The following is a 17608-nucleotide window of genomic DNA, read 5'->3' on the forward strand; positions in this document are numbered from 1 at the left end:
TGGCACTTGGTTTCTAATAACATGGAATTGTCCATTCCTTCTTGACCTCATTTCTGGTTAAAACCTTGAATAGCATTCGGCTAATTGGATGAGTAGCAAAGATCCTGCAATCTAGGTCAAGTCCTCCAGTCCCCCTCTTCACTCCTCTCGTTGCTGCCGGAGGACACGGTATCTCGCCGGCTGCCTCTGCCCCGCGCTGTTCTGCAGTGACGGACTGGAAAGGAATTTCACAGGCGCTTTTTGTTTTTTCCATAGCTGACCCACTTCTCTGTACAAGGTTTGCATTGCATAAAGATCATTTCTTGCTGAAGGAGCGTATAAGGAAATTTGCAGCTATTGCCGACTTCTGCAGCTGGAATTCTCCTCCTAGAAAGGAACGGCCAGGAGGTGAGGTCCACGTTGGAGATGAGGTTGAGGTGTAACCTAATGAGCGGGTATTGCTGCCGGGCCCTCCGGAGCATGCAAGGGGCCGAGCTAATAACTCCTGAAGCTGCTGTGGATTCAGGGCTTTTATGACGTTTAAATTCTATTTCCAGGAAGAAGCCCAAGTCTAAGTGGTGATTATGTTTACAGCATTAGGTTGCCCAATTTTAATTCCTCCTTTATATAAGGGAATAATCAATAGCAGGAGCTCCAAAGTGCATTTTTACCAAAGCTTGCTGAAAACATTAATAGACTAAGGTGCTCTTTCATATCCAGTCTTGGAGAATCTCTTGCTTAAACCTTGGTGGACAGAGTGCTGGAAAAACAAACAAACAAACAAAAATACCCAACAAAAACAAAAAACACACCAACAACACCCAAAAAAACCACCAACACCAAAAAAACCCCCAAAAAACCCACAATAAAACCAATGAACCAAACAAAAAAACCCCCAACCACTTCAAACACAAGTTTCCATGTGGCTTTTATCCTATGTAATTTTGAATACTGGCATGATACCGTCCCAGTTACATGGGCAGAACTTACTCTGATCAATTTAAGAGCTTTCTTAAATTGAGAAGTACGGCCAACTCTTACTTCTGGCAAAGGATGAGCTATAAAAGAGAACTTAACAGTATCACCCAGTAAGAGTCGTTTTGTGCTGGACAGGTCTGGGGGAGGGGATGTCTTTTTTTAATTCCCTTAACAGGGTTTCAGCTCCTGTATTCATGAATGATTCATTGCAGCCTTCTAAGGAGCTGCTTGCCTGCGGTGTCGCTGCGTTTTGGTGAGGTGCATGCTAATTTGGTGCCCTGAGAACGCTCTGAAGCTATTAACCAGCCTTGAACCTTGGTACGTACAAATGAAGGTGTCGATTCATTTCGTATCGTAAATAGACTGGGTTCCCTCTCATAATGTTCATCCGTCTTTGCCTAGTAATCGGCACTAAACGTTCGGTTTTGTTCAACAATTGCTAAATTTTCTGAAGACCCGGAGTTGAAACTGGAATGAGCTTGTTCCTGATGTAATCTGCTGGAAAGGACACAGCCCTGGAAATGTTCAAAGCCTTGTTTCCAGCTTGTGCTCTCTAACAGTTATATTTTAGTTTTCTATTAGCTTTTTACATTTCGGTATTTACAGATGGAAAGATAACAATGTAATGGAGACATGCGGATAACTTGGTGCGGCACTTTTGCGGTGGGAGAAATGGTTGTGTGCGGCTTCAACAAAACTTAATATGGATGCTGTTAGTACTTCTGAAACTTAATGTTTCTGTTTCGTCAGTAAAATACCAGACCATAACAAGAACTGTAGAAAGTCTTCATACAGAAGAGTGTTGAAAGCTGAGCTGAATTGAGAAAATCCTATTCTTCCAACTTTCGAGAGCCACAAATAGCTAGGCAAGGCAGCGAGGATATTAAAAGGCACGGGGGAAGACTTGCTGACAGATGACACTGAAATGGCTTTGCCAGAATTGCTTTTTTTGCTCTGCTGTTCCTGCTAGTAGATGGTCAGATTCCCGGATGCTACACTTCTATTCTCAGTAAAATTCAGGGTCTTGCAATGTAAAACAAGTAGGAGGTAATTAGGAATCATAGTTGCTTCTGCATCAGGTTTAGCCTAATTTCAACCCGGTGGCTTTAGAGAGGAGTGAATGGGCAGCTGGCATCAGGAAAGCTTGACCTCTGGCAGGTTCCCCGTGCCTTGACAGTGAAGCAGCGGTGCTACGGCACTTTGCTGGAGCACTGACGATGTAGGTGGAGTTGAGTGATACAGATACCTTTTTTTTTTTTTTCCCAGAAAGTTTCAATTAACTGTTGGAAATAGTAATAATGAAAGAGTGTTGACATGGGAGTAGGGCTACGTGACAGAACTTTCCGCAAATGATGCGCAATGTAGGCCTAAACGTTGGCTAATGCATCATAGGGTGAAAGGCTTCCCACGTGGACATCCCTAAGGTACTCTCTGATTTTTTGAGCTTTCCCTTATGCAGATAAGAGGTGAAGTCAATATAGAATCATGGAATCATTTAGGTTGGAAAAGACCTTTAAGATCATCGAGTCCAACCGTTAGCCCAGCACTGCCAAGGCCACCACTAAACCATGTCCCTCAGCACCACATCTCCCCGGCTTTTAAATCCCCCCAGGGATGGGGACTCAGCCCCTGCCCTGGGCAGCCTGGGCCAGGGCCTGACAGCCCTTTGGGGGAAGAAGTTTTTCCCCATACCCAACCCAACCCTGCCCTGGCGCAGCTTGAGGCCGTTCCCTCTCGTCCCATCGCTTGTTCCTGGGGAGAAGAGACCGACCCCCCCCGGCTCCAGCCTCCTTTCAGGCTGTTGTAGGTGGGGTGTACCTAGAAACTCTATTTTTCTGCCCTTTGGTTCCCATCAGGCATGGTGGTAGGATGAAAAACAAATAGTATTGCGTTGTCTACATCTGCATTTATGGTATGACGTAAGCCACAAAACGTCATGTGTGCCAGGCAGAGGAACAGTAGAAGTGTTACGAAGGCATTACAATCTTCACTTGGATGTTTGGCGAGCTTGCCAAACACAGGCTCGACGCGGCAGTAACACCGTCTTTCTGATCGGCACCCAGGTGGTAAAGCTGGTAACTTTATTACAGTTGAGGGTTTTGGTGTTTTTGGTTTTTTTTTTTTTTTTAATTCAGTTAGAACAATTTTGCTTAATTCTTAAAAGCTTAATTACTTCTGTCCTTCCCTCCCCACTGTGGTCCAGCTTTCGGGATGGAAATCCCCGCTAACCAGAGCTTTGTCCATGTGGAGCAGTTGGGGCCGAGAGCGGGTGGAACTGGGAAGGGGAAGAGCAGTGGTGGGCTCATTAACTCCCATCTTTTCTTAGCACAAAAGGGTTCACCGCAGTTTCTTCATAAGCTCTAATGGAAGAGCAATTTTACTGTTCCTAGTAAGAAGCTATGGGAGAATAATGAATGTAAGGAACCGTAACTTTAGTCTGTGTCTTTTTAGAAAGAATCTAGATGAAATAGTGTATGTGGAAATCCCTCGTAAGCCAAGACTGGATCTTCAGCTTCTAACTACATCTCTAAGTTAACAGCCTTGCTCTTACTGGCTTTGACAACTGTAGGCTAAACGCAAAGGTGTAAGAGTTGAGGTTCTCATTGCTTTCTTCCTGAGCTGTTTTCAGTTAAGCATCAGTTGATCAATATAATCCTGGCCCTTTGTCCTGCTCTTGTGCTTTAAGATTATCTTCCTGTGGTTCCCCTCCTCCTCTTCTGTCAAAGGACTGAAGAAGGGCATAAAATCCAAAATGGGGAGATGATCTGGTCTGTCTCGTATTGTACGGGAAGATATCGTAACAGTTTTAACTCTGTTAAACCAAGGATGTAACTCTGCGTAACGAAAGATTTCTGCTCTCTAGAGAGACTTGGGGTGCGGTTCAGAGGAGGTGAATGTCCCACTTCTTGCAGATATGGTGGCCCAAGACACTTACCTTTCTCTTCACTGCGTTCATCTAAATAGCACTGGTAACACTGGTCAGTCTGTGTCCACGTTAGTCAGTGCTTGGTGTATTTTCAGAGTGGAACTTTGGATCTACCAATGTCCGGTACCAAAAATTTAATTGTGTGGCCAGTCATCCCTCCTGTTGGGCCTGCGGTGTTGAGGGGCGCGCGCTCTCCTGCAGCCCGGCAGTGCAGCCCGTGGGAATCGCTGGAGCTCTGGGGAGCTCCCGCTGGGCACAGACTGCTGCTACACCGGGCTCAGAGCGAGGAGGTTGATTGCATTTAAAAAGATTTCTAAAAATGAGGTGAGAGCTTTGATGGAGAGATGAGATTGTTTTGGGGTTAACAGTGCTGCAAAACGCATGCCAAACTACTCCCAGAGCAGCCAGCCCTGGGTAATCACGTTTAGAGGTTGGTTTGTTTGTTTTTAACTTTTAAACCCCTCCTATTAGCACTTAATGCTGATGCATCAGCACACTGACCCTTGTAAATTTTTATTACGTGGGCTCTTTGATGGTTTCTGTCCTGTAGCTCCGTGCCGTAGCGCGGGGGTCCCCAGCCTTACCGAAGGCATCGCTGCTGGTCACCACAGGTCCCCTCCGAGGTCCAGCGATTGGGGTGGAGGCTGCTCCCAACTGCGGGCTGGGCCACCTGCGAGAAGATGTGTGCTGGCATGACCCCTTCGCCGGCACTTCCAACCCCATCCTCCTCCTCACCCCCGCCCTTCCTCCTCCTCTGTCCTGCTGGTTGCGACCTGGGTGTCCTCACCACTGACTTGAGCAGCAAGTTCAGATTCGTAGCAGAAATATTTTCCTTTAAGAGGACACCTGCTTATGGGCAGGTCCTTGGCGTGCAGGGAGGTGCTGGAAACGCAGCTTTCTGTGTTGGGAATCCGTGAGTCTTTGCGTTTGGTTGTCGGAGTCGGGACCGCTGGTGGGCAGCACGGCCAGGACTGAGGGTTCCTCTGGATCCTGTTGCAATAGCTCAACCTGGAACCTGGAAGCACAATATGGACTTTGAGCCTAAGTTCAGGAGAACCCTAATAAGAGATATGACTCTTGAAGTGATTTCTGTTGTCAAATTTGCTTTCCTTTTATACTATCTCCTGCCTTGAAACATCTTCCACGCGGGTGTTTCCCTGTTTTTATCACACGTTCCAGCCTTGCCCCGCTGTTTTAAAGGGATACTGTAATGCCAAGGATTTCATGCAGCAAGAGCCCCAGCTCTTATTATTCTGTTGCTTGTGTTCGATCTCTGGTACACCTAAACTGCCCCTCAGTTCTCTCCCCGGAGCGAAAGAAACGTGTTGGATACCTGCTGCAACAGCTCGGATGCAACTGCAAGCTGACTTTTTTGTTCTGGAAACCGCCTGGGTAGAATGTGGCTTTGCTTATTCTGCTGTAGGTTTGAGGTGTGACACAATCTTCCCCTCTTGCCAATGCTTGTAAATCAGTGATATCTGGGAAACGTGGAAAAACTGAGCTGCTTTGAAGAGCAGAGATTTTTAATGTGTTTTGTTGGGGACTTTGCTCTGGTGCGGTGGGCTGGTGCTCATAGGGGACTGCCTTGCTTCTGAAATGTAATGCTTTAAATTTAATTGCAGGTGGTGTGAATAAATTTTTCACACCATAAATACTGTAAGACAGTTGCCTTTCTTCCAAGATGTGAAATTAGGAAATATCTTTTCTTCTGATGATCCTGTTTTCTTGGAAACCTTTGCAGAAACCAGGACAGCTTCAGGGATCAAAGCAATGTGTACTATAAAATAGATAACTCTTAATGGTTTTTGTTACCAGTGAGCCAACTAGAATATTCCAGCACGTAAGGCAGTGTAATTTGAGCATCAGTGACACTATCTCGACTCTACAGCTTCACCTGTGTTGAGCACTGACACTTTTCAGTGTTAACAGCCAGGTTGAAGCAATGAGGCTTTTTCAGTACCCAGTGTTGGCACTTGCGGGTTTGTTCATTAGATTCATCTTGGCTAATATGGAGCGTAGTACGAAGGTAGCTTACAAATCCTGACTCTTAATTTTAAAATGCCTCTCAAATTCAGTTCTGTGGCAGATAGTAGTAGTAGTTTTTATTTATTTACACACTAACTAAAAAAGGACTCAAGTGAAAGATCTGATACGGGATTAAAAGGGCAGGAGAGAGAGGAGAAGGTACTTAAGGTGTATCTATTTTTTTAAGAGTCTCTTTAATCCTTGTATCTGGTTCTTCTGGATCAGCTTGTAAAGCAGCACGGAGTTATTACTGCATCTGAGGATGTGAACTGCTTTGCTTATCTAAGTAGGCTGAGGGTTAGTATTAGACAAGTTTCTCAAAGAGCATGAGATGACAACTCTTATCAGGATAGTGCAAATTAATCGTGGTCCTGTGTAGCCAAAGCTAGTCACTTCATGGGTTTCACCTGTGGTGGTGGTTGCCCAGCACAAGAAACCGTGACCCTACAGTGCAGGATTAGCTGAAGTTAGCAAAACCACAGTGAGGCAGAGCGGCCGCGGAGCAAACAAAGGCTGTGGGTTAATGTCGCTGGGCTGTTGTTGGCGTCTGCACCCCTTCCTTACAGGCAGTTATGGATGAAAGTGCCAGTCGTGTTGTGGTGTGTGAAGCAGCCCTGCGGTGGTGTGGCTGGTGCAGATGTCGGTGTTCTTTACCCCCTTTGGGATACTCGCAGAGCGCGGCGTGCTGCTTGAAGTTACGTGATGGGGGGCTGCGTGCCTTTGGGAGGGACGGGTGACTCAGAGTCCCCTGACCACTCTCAGGGGTGGCTTGGCCAACCTCTTCCCTGCTGGTTTGTCCTTGGGTCTGGTCGGGGATCAGGTTGCACGGGAGATGTGTGCGCTTTGAGGTTTCTGGGAAGCATCTGACCCCTGTAAACAAGTCTCTGAATTCTCATGCAAACTTTCTGCTCTTACAAGAAGCCATGGCTGCTCAGCCAGAAAAGTTGTTTTTCCAGATGAGCTTGTTTAGACCGAGTTTAAGTATCGGGTGTGTTTCCCAGATCTTGGACCCTTCTCATGATTTTGTTCTATTTAAACCATACCTAATTATATTAGAAAAGTATTCACCGGATAAAAAGTTTCAGTGATCCAAAAGCCTTTAGACAACGACCCGGTCCTGTTCGTGCTTTCGCAATAATGGCGGTATTCTGTTTTTCCTCGTTGGATGTCTTCTTGAACTTGCAGATGACGAAAGGGTTTCCAGTGCCTGTTTTACAGGATAGGGATAGTGGATCCGAGGACCCTTTGCTGCAGTTGTGCCTTACCTGTCAAAGTTACAGGTAGCAATTCAGACTAAAATCCATGATACCTTGAATCTGTACGTCTCTTCCTGACCATAACTTGCTTTGTTTTGTTAGACTTGCAACTTCACGTGCTAGTTTTTCCAGCACTTTGAGATGAAGAATGAGAATGCTAAGCTTTTTGACTATTTTTTCGCCTTCTGCATCCTTCTCTCCCTCCTTCCTGTGTTTCCAGTTATCACAAGTGAAAGTCTGAGATCCCTTCTTGCTGTGTAGCTGGTTAGATTACATGGGTCACTACTTCCATACCGACTTTCTGAAGGCCTTCTGAAGGCTGTTTCTATCATTTTAAGAGTGTCTGTATTGTCTAATCAAATTCATCTATCACAGTAGTGTCTTGACGATAGATAAGAATTTTCCTTAGCCATCTGTTATTTAAAAATAAGTGTGTGGAGTGATTCTTATTTTGTTTTTTCCTCAAAACATTCTCCAGCTCTCTTTGAGCGAAGTTCCTAAACTGAAGGTGTTGACTTTGTATTAATGTCTTCTGTGAGTTTCCCATTCCTTGCCGTGTGTTGTTTAGCGCTCACAATATCCTGTGGAAAGTGGTTCACAGCTTGGCTTGGGGAATGCCTCCTGTGGCTTCAACCTGGTCAGCCAGAAAGCACGGAGGACATAAAATTACGTGGTGATACTTAACCTCAGTCCGTTAGTGACTAAATCGGCTTCTTTTGATCGCTCGAGGAAGGTCTATACTATAGAATCACAGAATAATTGAGGTTGAAAGGGACCTCTGGAGATTGTCTTGTCCAACCACTCTGCTGAAAGTGAGGTTCCTAGGACATTGTCCAGTCCAAGAGGGGAGACTCCACCACCACCCTAGGCAACCTTTTCCAGTGTTTGACCACTGTCAGTATAACAATTAAAAAACCCAACAGAAGAAACCCCAAACACCACCACACTCAGCTTGCGCCCATTACCTCATGTCCTTTTGGTGGATACCACTGAAGAGTCTGGCTTGGTTTTCTTTCCAACCTACTGTCAGGTGCTTGTACACATTGATAAGATCCTCCTGGGCCTTATCTTCTCCAGGCTAAACCATCCCAGGTCTCTCAGCGCCCCCCCATCATATAAAGGATGCTCCAGTCCCTTAAAATGATCTTTGTTGCCATTTGCTGGACTTGGCATTTCCCTGTGGATGTGAGATGAGGTTCTGCCTGCCTGTTTCTCCAGCCTGTCAAGGTCCCTCTGAATGGCTGCACAGCCACCTTGTGCATCGGCCATTCCTCCTGGTTTTGGATGGTTTGTGGGCTTGTTGAGGGTGCACTTTGTGCTGTCATCTGGTCATTAATGGAAAACAGTCTTGGACCCAGTACCAACCCCAATGTTTTGAAGTGTGTGGTGTTTTTTTTTTTTTTTTTTTAAAAACTACTTATTGCCCAATAGCAGATAATCTGATGGCAGATAATCATGTCTATGAAGACTATTTAAAAGTCTTTGCTCGGTAGAGATGGCCAGAGTTTTTAGGTTTTTTTGGTAAGCAAAGCAACACCTTAAAAGTCTGAAGCTATATTGTTAGCAGCATCCATTTAATGCAGTTTGTCTTTATTGGTCTACTGTGGGGTGGGGAGAGGGGCAAAGTCAAGTCTCTCATCCCTCTGTTGACCATCTGGGGTCAAGAGTCAATGAAGGGTCTAGACGTTGGGAGCTCAGTCTTCTCTCCCAGCAGACAGGCAGCCTTTTTGGCTACTTGTGTTCCTGAGTGAGTGTCTTGAGATACAGATTTGCATTATTTTGAAGTCGGCATTAATGGTTAACCTGGAGTTACAAACACTTTTCTTGTGCATTTGAGAACAGGCCATTTTGTATTGATCTGTTTTTGCAGTACCCAGCCTCGTGGCACTACATTAGTGGCTATAGCAAAACGCCGCAGTTCTATACTTAGAAGCCACCCGAGTCATGTCCTCAGATGAATATTATTGCGCATCCAGCCCAATGGAAAATACATCGGAGTTTGCCTTGTGATCTGTCAGGTAAAACTATCTTTCAAGGATAGGGTTAGGTAAGAATTTATAAGGCATCTCTGAGCAGAACGTCAGATGAATTAAGTCAATAAAATCTGTTGGATGCATGGTGCTATTCTATAACCATGCAGAGCTATAAACCTCCTTTGCAAGACCAACAACGCAGGATCCCCAGTTGCCTTTTGACAATTCTACTGATACGTTCTTTGCTCTTCTAAGCTTTCTGTTCAGAAACAGCGTGTTCAAGCTGGGGAGGGAAAACAAGCAGCTCAAATCCCATTGCTGGCTTGCTTCAAGGGTGCTCACAGCTGTGTCACCCATTGAGCCAGTCTTCTTTCAGTCAGTGCTGTATTTGTTTATAGCCTAGTGTTCCTCGTGGGTATTCTTGAAGATGGATAACTGTAGGCAAGAAGAAAAAACAAAATGTGTCTCTCCTTACTACTCAGGCTCCTCTAATCAAAGTTTTATTTCTAATCTGTCTTCTTCCTGATCTATCTTGTGTTCCTTGGTGTAATCTTACGAAAGAAAGTTCACCTTGACACCAGGACCTTTAACACCATCAAACTGAGCTAGCAAAAGTGTCTACTTACATAGCAGACTACTTCAGTGCTCCAGTTGGCACACCAATGGTGGTCACACCATGGTAAGATGGCAGTCTCTGCAGTGGCAGAGCACCCCACCGCCAGTTTGAGAGGCCTTGTCCCAGGCAAGACTGCAGGGAATGCTTGGTGCTTCTCTTGGAGGCCAGGATTGAAGGTGATGGTGGCTTCAGGATTCTGCACCTGGGATGGGGTAGTCCTGGTTATACGTACATATTCGGGGAAGAGAGGCTGGAGAGCAGCCCCGCAGAAAGAGATCTGGGGGTTTGGGTTGATGGCGAGCTGAATACAAGTCAACCGTGTGCCCTGGCAGCCAAAGGGGCCGGCCGTGCCCTGGGGTGCATCAAGCACAGCATCGCTAGCTGGTTGAGGGAGGTGACTGTCCCGCTCTACGCTGCACTGCTGCAGCCCCACCTCAAGCACTGTATGCGGTTTTGGGTGCCTTGATACACAAAGGACATCAAACTATGAGAGTGTGTCCAGAGGATGGTGACCAAGATGGTGAAAGGCCTCAAGGGTGAGATTTATGAGGAGCGGCTGAGGTCACTTGGCTTGGTCAGCTTGGAGAAGAGCAGGCTGAGGGGTGACCTCATTGTTGAGGGGTGACCTCGTCGCCGTCTACACCTTCCTCAAGGTGGGCAGCGGAGGGGGAGGTGCTGATCTCCTTTCTCTGGTGACCAGTGATAGGACACGAGGAAACGGAATGAAGCTGCGTCAGGGGAAGTTCAGATACACCCCCACGCCCCATTCATCAGCATTGTCCCTCTATTGGAAATAGAATAAGATCTCCCAAAGGAGACCTTGAGCAGATAAAAGGTCAATGCCAGGCCTTGGGAGCAAGTTTCAGAGGCCTTGGGGGTTCAGGTGGTCTCTTAGATCCTGCTGGTGAATGGGAAAGGCTTAGGCAGGAGGCAGATGTTGCCTGAGTGTCAGCTTCTGCCTGCACAGTTAGTGTTTATAGACAGGGTGGGTTTTTTATGACCATGGGACTTGTTAAGGAATGAGGGCCGATGGCAAGAGACGGGATCCATCTGATAAAGACGGGCAAAAGCATCTTTGCCAGCATGGTTGCTAACAGTGTGGAGGGCTTTAAACTAGGTTTGTTGTGGGATGGAGACTGAAAACCAGAGGAGAAGTATGGGATGAAGAGAGGCACTTGGGTGTCTGTGACAAGGGAGCACCTTCCACTTCTCCAGAGAAACTCTTGCACCTCCCCAGCGCACCCCTGGGCTTGCGTGTAAATGCGCTCAGCGTGGGACATGAGGAATTGGAGGTCTGTGTGCAGTTCTGATACTAATAGCTTAGTTCCCTCTTGATCAGCTCTTATGTGCAGAGCTTTGATGTTGGTGAGATTAAGCTCATGGAGGGATGGATGACTGGAGTGCTTTAGAATCATAGAATTGTTAAGGTTGGAAAGGACCTCTGAGATCGAGTCCAACCTACAGAAGGTGGAAGGAGAGACATGGAAAATGAAGAAAGGTTTGCCTTCTGTGCTAAAGAACAGTTTTAGGAACGTGCTGTGCTGTATAACTGGTGATGACTCAGTTGGGAGCTTATCAGTTAAGTTCAGAGGGGAGGGTGACCAAGGGGACATCGTGGTGGGTGTTTGCTGCAGACCAGCTGATCAAGAAGAAGAAGAAGAAGGGGATGAACCCTCTTTAGACAACTGGAAAAAGCCTTGTGAATGGAGAGTTGGTTCTGACTCTGCCCTGGCATCTGCTGGAAGCACAAGGTGATACAGGGCACAACCAATCTAGGACGTTTCTGGAATTGCTTGAGGACAACTTTGAGTCAGGTGCTGGACAAACTGGCTAGAGGAGATCTGGCAGAGTGAAGAGAGCTGATCGGGAGTATGAAGTGGTACACAGCAGCACCTTTGGTTTCAGTGACGGTGAAACGAGAGTTTAAGATCCAATGGGAAATGAAGAAAATGAGTAGAAGGGTAAAAATGCCTGGCTTTGGCTAGTTCAGAGAACTGATATGCAGGATCCTACAGGAATCTGTCCTGTAGAGCAGAGAAACGCAGGAGAGCTGGTTGATCTTCAGGAGCAACCTTCTCGGAGCAGAGGAGTGGCCCATCACGATTTGCAGGAAGCCAGGCAGGTGTGGCGGGAGGCCAGACGGATCACCTTGCTGAGCTCAACTGCAGGGAAGAGTCCTATGGAAGGAAGACGTGGGGACAGGTTACCTGGGAGAAATGCACAGAAGCATCCTGTGGGCAGGCAAGGATATAATTAGAAAAGCTTTTCTTCCTTTCTGCTCTTAATGATGAGATTCTCTGGTTGAACACGGTGTTAGCTTGCATTGCGGTTGTGCCTAGCGGAAAATTAATGCAATGTGTTGTTGCCGCTCTAGGTGTGAGCGAGATGGGACTTGTCCAGAGCTCATCCATGTAGTGAAAGTCAAGAGGAAAACACAGTGCCCAAGAAGAAAAATGCACACTTATATTTTTGTGTGTGAGAAATAGCAAGTGCCCTAAAGTTCCCTGTTAACGGAATCATAGCACTACTTTATTTTTCTCCTAATTTGTTTTGCTAGCTGCAGTGAAAAAGTTGACACCACAGATGGAAATCGGGATGGTCTTAACTCGTCTTGCCCTCCATGGGCTTTCAGTGCACTGCAGAACAAGCTTTCAGATTGTTTTCCAAGTTAATGGTATAAAAGTATGTATAGACTTTGGCAATGCTGAGCGAACATGAATTAGGAGCTGATAGAAATCTAAAACCTGCAGCACTCTGACTTAAATCGCTCTTCAGCCACCTGAATTTTGTACTCTTCTCCTGTGGGCAGCCTCGGGTGCAATACATGAGGCCATGGTTTAGTGGTGGCCTTGGCAGCGCTGGGTTAACGGTTGGACTCGATCATCTTAAGGGTCTTTTCCAACCTTAACGATTCTATGATTCTATGAATACAACTAGAAATGGAGTGAGTCACTGAGGCTGATACCAGAGAGTGTAAACAAATCCCACTTAAATGTGTTTTAAACGGACTTATTTTCAATACATGTGCTACTCCGCTATTCAAGAAGTCAGTAAGGCGGCAATGCTGTGCTGTGCTCCCTGCAGCCAGCCTTGGCAAAACTCAGGTACCAGGGCTGCAAATAGCTTAAGTGGCTGTGAAAGTCAGGCTTTAACATAACTTAACATGACTTAAGAGGAGACTGGAACATGATGGGGACATCAGCTAGGGCTTGCAAAACTGAAGATGGTGCTAATGTAGGTCTTTGTTTCTCGAAGCAGAGAGATGCTGCAGCTCAGCAAGGTCTTTTCAAAGTCCTTCCCAAAGAGAGCGAAGTCTGCAGCCATCAGGAGAACTTAAGTGTTCCCGGAGGGAATGAGGTGGGGGGCTTTAGGAGAGGCCAGGTATTCTGCACAGCTGTTGAACAGAGAAACTAAAACTGGTAATTTCCTTCTGCAAAATCACTTGTAGGTTTTTATACTTCACAGACTGAGGGTTTGTTTTCTGGCTAACGACAGAAGTCAAAGCGAAGGGCTGATGTGCTGGGCACGGGTAAGAGCGGATGATTAAGAAGGAAACGAGGCATTTCCTGCCCATCCCCCAGCACAAATATTGCTTAAAATACCCAACTGACATCCAAAATACCCAACTGACATCCAAAATACCCAACTGACATCCAAAATACCCAACTGATGAGCAGCAACTGGCATCTTCCTTCAGAAGCCTCCAGCATCTCGGGGGCTCCTGGGAATTGTACTTCTGCACCTTAGTCCTCCTGCTCGGGAGGCACGGGGGGCTGCACAGCGTATTTGGGAGCGTGTTTGACAACTTGGTTTTTTGTAGACCATATTTACGAACTTTAAGCCTGAACTGTGTGCAGAGATCTAAAAAAAAAAAAACAAAAAAAAAACTAACAGTGTTAAACCTCAAATTTCCTTGAACTTCTTTAATACTTGCCAAACCGATCAGTAGTTGTTTCAGCTTTGCAAAGTTAAGGATTTGGTTTTTGGAAGCTTTATATCTGAGGCACCTCAACAGTTCCTGAAGCATTCCCAAGTGAAGCTGATGGTTGTGAAGCCACCTTGTTACTGTGGAGCATTTAAGTCTCCAAGAAGTGTTACCTATGGGCAGTGCATTTGATATAAAATTTGGGAATTGCACTAAAATCAGTATTCTGGAGTCTCTTTGCTCCTTACGTTCTTCAGGTGGAGGGGGTGGTAATGAGATGTGAGAAGGCCAGCAGTTCTTCCTTGGTTGTATCCTTGGAGATGTCCAAACCATTAAATGTCATTTGCTGTGCAGTCAAACATTAAAGTGAAAATGCAAATGAGTAACTTGCTCTCAATCTCCTTTTGCTTGCCAGGTCCTGGAGAAGTATCCTAACACACCTATGAGCCATAAAGAGATCCTTCAAGTTATCCAGAAAGAAGGACTTAAAGAAATCAGGTGAGTTACATACCCATACCAGTAAAACACATTCGTACGTTGGTTCCAACTTTGCTTAGTTTACTGTTAACCCCCATCTCGTGAGTATCTTTGGGACTGAAGTGTTAAATACCTGCAGAATTGGAGTCTAGGTCCCACTTGCAAACGAGCTCTCAAGTCACTGGTATTTGTCGCCAAGAAACCTAGATAAGGGTCATACTTAATTTCCAGGTATGCATGACTCCGGTCTGCAGCTCTTCTATAAGATAAACTAGACCTGATCAAGTAGTTCAGACTCCAGGTACTGAAATAAAGTTCACTATTTCTTTTATTTCATCTTTTAAAAAAAAAAAAAAAGTGAATGGTCAGTTTAATTGAAATGACCTAAACCAAAACTTAAAGCTAGCCAGGAAGTAAAAAAGCAGCCTCACTTACAAATTAGTATTTAGAAAGCTTTATGCCTCATGCTATTTTCTTTAGTATTATGGGGAGTAGCGTGTGGTTCTGCTTTAGAGATCTCCCTGTTCCCCCCGAGGAGCAGACCGAGTGTTTGGTGTGCTGGGCAAAGCAGGGCACCCACTTGGGTGACACGGATCTGCTTTAGAAAAACAGAGCAACTCGGATGACACCTCTGGAGCTGCTGTTACCATAGCTTGATCCTCGAGTCATTTCCCAGAGATGGACAGGTTTATGTGCTGAGATAAGGAATAATTGTCCATATGAAGCACAAAGTATTTATACTTCTGTTTTCAAAGAGCAAAGAAAAAGGGAGGGGAAGAGAGGACTGGATGTGCCAGTTCATCCATTTTGGAATGGAATGGAATAGCCATCCTGAATTTGACTTAATTATGTTTTCCCCTCCACTTTGCCAGTTTAATACAGCAATCCGTCTGCTTTGGCAGAAATATTCAAGGGCCCAAGTGTAGAAATTCTGCTATTGATAAAACAAGATCTTCCACTCAAGTTGTGGACAACACAAAGGTGGTTTGCTTTTTGGAAAAGTCAGTTGATCTAAAAGTAAGGAAACCAAATACACTGATGTAGCTCTTACCCCACTTTTGTCACCTCCCTTAGTTCCTGCCCTGACGATGCACTTCGCTTTGGGCAGTGCTACATTCAGATCAAGGATTTACCAGCCTTGGGGCAGCTTCAGGATTGTGTTAAATACTGTTAATCCATCAAAGGCATGTCTGCAAACAGCAGCAGCGCTTGTCAGCCCCTTCTGCGCTGCTAGGACAGGAATGCTGGTGGTCTGTACTGGTGGTGTCGCTGATGGCAAAGCACAAGTCCAGCAAACATCGAGGCAACATCGAGGCACCTAGATGTGGTGAACCTTTTTAGCAATTCAGAGTGCTCTTTTTGGGGCAGAGCCTTAGGCAGGAGCTCAGATGTGGCGTGAAAGATCCAGTCTCTGGCTGGCCACGCCAGATCCTGGACTGAACAGTCAGGAAAAAAAGAAAAAATAAAAAAAAAACCAAACCAGAACAGAAATGCCGTGGTGCCGTATAGTCCTTCTAAACCTCAAGTCCTCCTTTTAGAGTTGATTTGGGGATTTAGCCTGAGCTGACAGCAAGTTGTTTTCTAAAAGAGCTGCTGCTGAGCATCAGGACAGCACAAACCCCTCAGTATCTTAAATCCCAAAAGGTGTTTGTGGGAGCAGCCAGATGTGAAACTCAATTTCTCCAGTTCAGCTCTCCACCTTACTGACTTAGCCGCACTTGGATGCTGTGTAGTGGTCCTTCCCCTGAAATGTTAGATTCATGTAATAAAGCTTTATTTGGGTTAAGACCTGAAAGGTTGTTGGTGCTTAAGCAATTCAATTCCAGTTAGTGCCAGTAATGTGTTTGTGGCTGCACTGGGCTTCTGCTAAGTCAGCCTGTGACAAGGCGGGCTTACAGAAATCAGCATTTATTAGAGGAAAAATCATGTTAGAGAAGGTATAAAAGCTGTCAGATGAGCATGTTGAGCTCACCACATTTTGAGTCCTCTTACGGGGAGGTTTTGGCAGGAAACCACGGCAGCGCCTCTGACAGCAGATCCCAGCACTTGGCTGTGCCCGGGTGCCTTGGGGCAGCAGGCAGCCGCAAGGCTCTCGTTGGCAAGATGGCCTGTAAGCGTGCAGGCGGGACGCGGGCTCTCCTGTTAGCGTCTGCGTCAAGGCGCTTCAGTTCTTTGCATTGTTTCTCAATGCAATTTGATTTTAAGAAACAAAATTGCAAATTTCTTTGGTAGTAAACTATTTCCACAAACCGCATAATCTTTAAACTCTGTTCTGACTGTAGTGCTGGTTGGTGGTTGTTTTTCTTTTAATTCGGCACCTATTGCCTGAAATCCTTAGATATATCTAACATTTGAAAATCTCCGATTTCCAGAAAGAAAACAGTTTTAGGAGTGACAAATGCCTTTCCCACAGATGCGCTGCAATGAGGCAGAGAGGGTGGGGAGCCCAGCTAGTGCCCGGCGGTCGTTCTTCTGTTTGGCTGCCCACCCAGTGCCCCCCCGGGCTCCAGCGATTCCTGGCGTCTGCTGCCGCTTGGCCAGCTGCCTGGGAGGCAGCGCCGGGGCATCGTCAAAGAGCTCAGAGGACTGGAAGCGCTGGTGGTGGTGTAGAGGATTTGGAACTGCAGGAAAGAAGGGCGGCAGTTGAAATGAGTGTGGAAGAAATGGGAACAGTGATTTCTGCTACATGCAGGACAAGCTGGCTGTTTTTTGGACAAGGCTAGCGCTCTCATAAGATGAGCTTTTTTTTTTTGTAGCAGTACAGAAACCTTGGGTAATATTGGCTGATTATCTTACCTGCATTTATAATTTTATCCTAATACTCAAATAAGCAATTTTAATAATGATATTTTTAAAGGTCAACCCAGGACCTGACTCTGAGGTGTCAGTTTTGGAGACCTAAGGCATCCTCAAGCCAGAACTATACTTTTCAAGTGATCCGTCATCCTAATTTTCTCGATTTGCCTGTTTCGACAGGCTGCCCTAGTCCTGTGAGATCCCTTCCTACCTACAGGTCACTGCTTGCAAACTGAAAAAATAAAACACATGTGGATAAACACTCGGCGAATTGGCAGCATGACCATATCTGGCTCTAAGATTTGCCCAACGTCCTGTGTTGCCCTGTCTCTGATGGCAGTGTGGCTTGGGGAAGGCTGAGCATGTTGTAACACTCAGCCTTTCACATGAGGCTTTGAAGGGGCATGGGATAACGGTGTTAACCCAAGCAACGCCAGCCGTGAAAGTTCCCTAAACTTGAATGCGTGGGATAGATGGGCACCAAGAGTTAGCCACAATCACATTTGTTCGATAAGTAGCTTTTTCAATCGAAATTGTGAGCTTGTCGTTGGATTTCATTAATCTCCTTGGGTATGTTCAAATCGGTGTAGGAGTATCTGAAGAGTTAGCATCTTTGAAAGGTATCTTTCATAGCCTTTTCTCTTAATAGCCACGAAT

The 17608-nt window shown here is 45.8% G+C and overlaps 1 protein-coding gene across 6 annotated transcripts in view; it reads left to right on the forward strand.

Moving 5' to 3' along the window:
- ASXL2 (ASXL transcriptional regulator 2) overlaps positions 1 to 17608 on the forward strand; it is a 133444-nt gene that overhangs the window by 16725 nt on the left and 99111 nt on the right. For all 6 annotated transcript variants that reach the window (XR_014227660.1, XR_014227661.1, XR_014227662.1 and 3 more), the window contains one exon: positions 14094 to 14176. Coding sequence is in view for 3 of the 6 variants with exons in the window: in XM_082306884.1 (XP_082163010.1) it covers positions 14094 to 14176 (83 nt within the window). In the remaining 3 variants the exon portion in view is untranslated. The remainder of the gene's footprint in view (positions 1 to 14093; positions 14177 to 17608) is intronic.

Source organism: Platalea leucorodia, assembly GCF_965183815.1.
Source record: "Platalea leucorodia genome assembly, chromosome: 3".
NCBI lineage: Eukaryota > Metazoa > Chordata > Aves > Pelecaniformes > Threskiornithidae > Platalea > Platalea leucorodia.